Below are 2,888 nucleotides of genomic sequence, written 5' to 3'. Positions count from 1 at the left end.
CATATCCAAACTGGCTCCCGGCACAACTATTTTGAATAAGAAGTTTATCAGCACTGTCAAAGGATGGCATCCAAGATGAAGGACCGCAAGGTAGGTGCTCTTATGCTGCGCTCTGGGAAGGAAACCAATTTGGAAACCGTACATCCAATATTATTTGGAAGGATTTACTTTCCTTCTCCTAATCTTCCTTATGTATATTTGTGGTCAAATGCAATTTCTGGTTCCATGGAAATTGATAGACAATTGTTTTTTGTGCGCTCAAGCGAAAACAGTAGACTACACTTTGGAGTTTACAAGATATACAACATGAGATACAAAATAAATGCAATTATAATAGTACATTGTGGGTTAAGTTATGACTGTAATAATAACATTAACTGTTTTGAATTGAAGCCAATTTATGTTATAGTCCATGGTCGGGTCCAAGCAACTGCACCTGCCTTGAACTGGTAATGATGCGCTTTGGCTTTAATGCGCAACATGGTACAAACGTACATCCAGCTATGCGTCTATTTGCAGTCCGGTTTCCAAATAGTTTCGTCTTCGTTTCATTAAAAATGTGGTTCTAGCTTTCCAAAGCAAAACACTTTAAAACTGTCCCACTTGGTTGATTATGTTTGTCTTATAATTAGCTTTCTTATTTTTCAACAGAGAACTCCCATCTCCCATAAAGTGATAGAAAAAAGAAGGAGAGACCGTATTAACCGCTGCCTAAACGAATTGGGGAAAACTGTGCCAATGGCTCTTGCGAAACAGGTATAAACTACTTTTGAATCCTTATTACGCTTGAGTCAATACTCTACGGAAGGTCTTCCATCTGTTATCTGATATTTTATTTAGTGTAGGCTATTTAAATTACTTTAAGTTATATGCTATTTCTACAGTTTGCTATTTTCCTCATGATAGAACTCGGGAAAGCTGGAGAAGGCCGAGATTCTGGAGATGACAGTTCAGTATCTACGTGCGCTACACTCCGCGGACTTCCCCCGGGGCAGAGAAAAAGGTGCTTATCAGTTTTTTTTAACCAAAGCGCACTGACTCCGGGCTCTCATTGCCATGGTGCACCCCGATCTAGCCATGGCCCTATCATATTTTTCTATAGTCCAACTGTCATGTTAACAAATGCTAATGCTTGGAATATCAATCATGACTGTAGTCCATTTTTCATTGTTCGTTCTTCCTTCTCGTTTCAGGTGAGCTACTAGCGGAATTTGCCAACTATTTCCACTACGGTTACCATGAGTGCATGAAAAATCTGGTGCACTACTTGACCACCGAGGAAAGGGTCGAGACCAAAGACATCAAGTACGCAAGGATCCTGGCCTTTCTCCAGTCCAAGTCTCGGTTTATCACAGAGCCGGTGTTCGGCTCCTTGGGTGCGTTGCCTGACCCCACAGACTATCTGTGCCAATTGCACTCCTCACCGGAATCTCACCAGAGTCACAGTCCCAGCGACTCCGTGTTTCAGCAGAGCCCACCTGGACACTTCTCGTGGCACAGTACGGCGCGCAGCCCAACCATCACGTATCCAACCGTGCCGCTTTCCGCGCCAACGCAACAACACCACGGTGGCTACCTATCACCAGTTCAAGGACTTGACCATCACTATTTCAACTTTTTTAACGGCCACACGCACGCGAATGCGTTCAGTTTGCACAGTGCGCAACATGCGTTGTAAATAGAAACCAGCTGCCATTTTGTTTTGTCTTTATTTATATATGTGCTCATAATAAATACTTATAGACTGTTATTAAATACAGTTCAATACATCTTTCATGAGAAGCAAATGCTGATTTATTTACATTTCTTTGTGATGTTATAAGTGCTACCTAATAGCTTTCGCTTGATTAAATCAACAAGTACGTTATTTATCACACCAAATATACTACTGCCGAACCACAAAGGCCATATTATTAGAAACCTGCTGCTAAAATAAGAATGTTTTACTCCCCTTAACTTATAGTTTACTTTTTATTTAAGTTATGTCTTTATTAACAAATAGGGTGTTGTCCTTATACACAAATCCTACGATCGTTATCTGGTATTTAGCAAAGTCGAGAATCTCCTTATAAATAAAATGGAAAACACAGCAATATGCGTGGAAATCATTGTGGTCAGTTTAACACCCAATACAATTTCGGATGTATTTTAAGTGGTTGTTGTCTAGCGTACAGGAAACTTAGCATTTAATAAACCCTGATCTCTTCCGCGTATGAATGAAATATTCGTTAGTGAAATTGGCCGTTAATGTTGACATTTGCTGTAGCCTATTCCTCTTCTTGAACGTCACCTATTTAAATAATGGCATAATATACATTTTAAACATAGCTTTTTAAGATTTGTCATGACTATTGGAAACTGATAAACACAGTCACTCCCATATAATTTCAAATAATTCCGGAACTTTTTAGCACCCTACATGGGGATATATTAATGCCTTTAAGTTATTTAAGGTTGTGAAATCAGTGCAACCAATAACCGTAATGAGAGGCGTTCTCTAGGTATGAGATATAAATAATTAGTAAAAACATACTAAAATAATGAAATGTGATTATTATACTGCGCAATTCAAATTGTTAAAACAAATATGAATGAGCTTATCATTTTACGCAATGGTCTGTTGGAACTCTTACACCGTGACTGTTACGAATCCCGTAACACCAACGAGCAGAATCAGGAATATAAGGGACACCTGGGGAAACAGTAGGAGGGGAAAAACACAAATGCACATACAGAGAACCTACATGCGTAACAGTGACTGACAACAAGCATCTTTCCTGGATTATTCATTCATAATGGTACAAAAGAAAAATTCAGCCTTTTTTTCTACACATATATTTAAACAGAATGCAAATAAAAACTAAGATTTTGCAACACTCTCAACCAGA

At 38.9% G+C, this 2,888-nt stretch overlaps 1 protein-coding gene across 1 annotated transcript; it reads left to right on the top strand.

The window, feature by feature from the left end:
- On the top strand, positions 1-1,717 carry helt (helt bHLH transcription factor). The gene is made up of 4 exons (XM_010888569.2): positions 1-90; positions 652-756; positions 907-1,003; positions 1,194-1,717. The coding sequence occupies exons 1-4, from the start codon at positions 64-66 to the stop codon at positions 1,676-1,678; spliced, it is 714 nt and encodes a 237-aa protein (XP_010886871.1). The 5' UTR covers positions 1-63; the 3' UTR covers positions 1,679-1,717.
- Positions 1,718-2,888: the final 1,171 nt, after the last annotated feature.

Source organism: Esox lucius, chromosome 25 (genome assembly GCF_011004845.1).
Source record: "Esox lucius isolate fEsoLuc1 chromosome 25, fEsoLuc1.pri, whole genome shotgun sequence".
In the NCBI taxonomy this organism is placed as follows: Eukaryota; Metazoa; Chordata; class Actinopteri; order Esociformes; family Esocidae; genus Esox; species Esox lucius.
The sequence above is the reverse complement of the archived record's forward strand: the minus strand, read 5'-3'. Positions and strand labels throughout refer to the sequence as shown.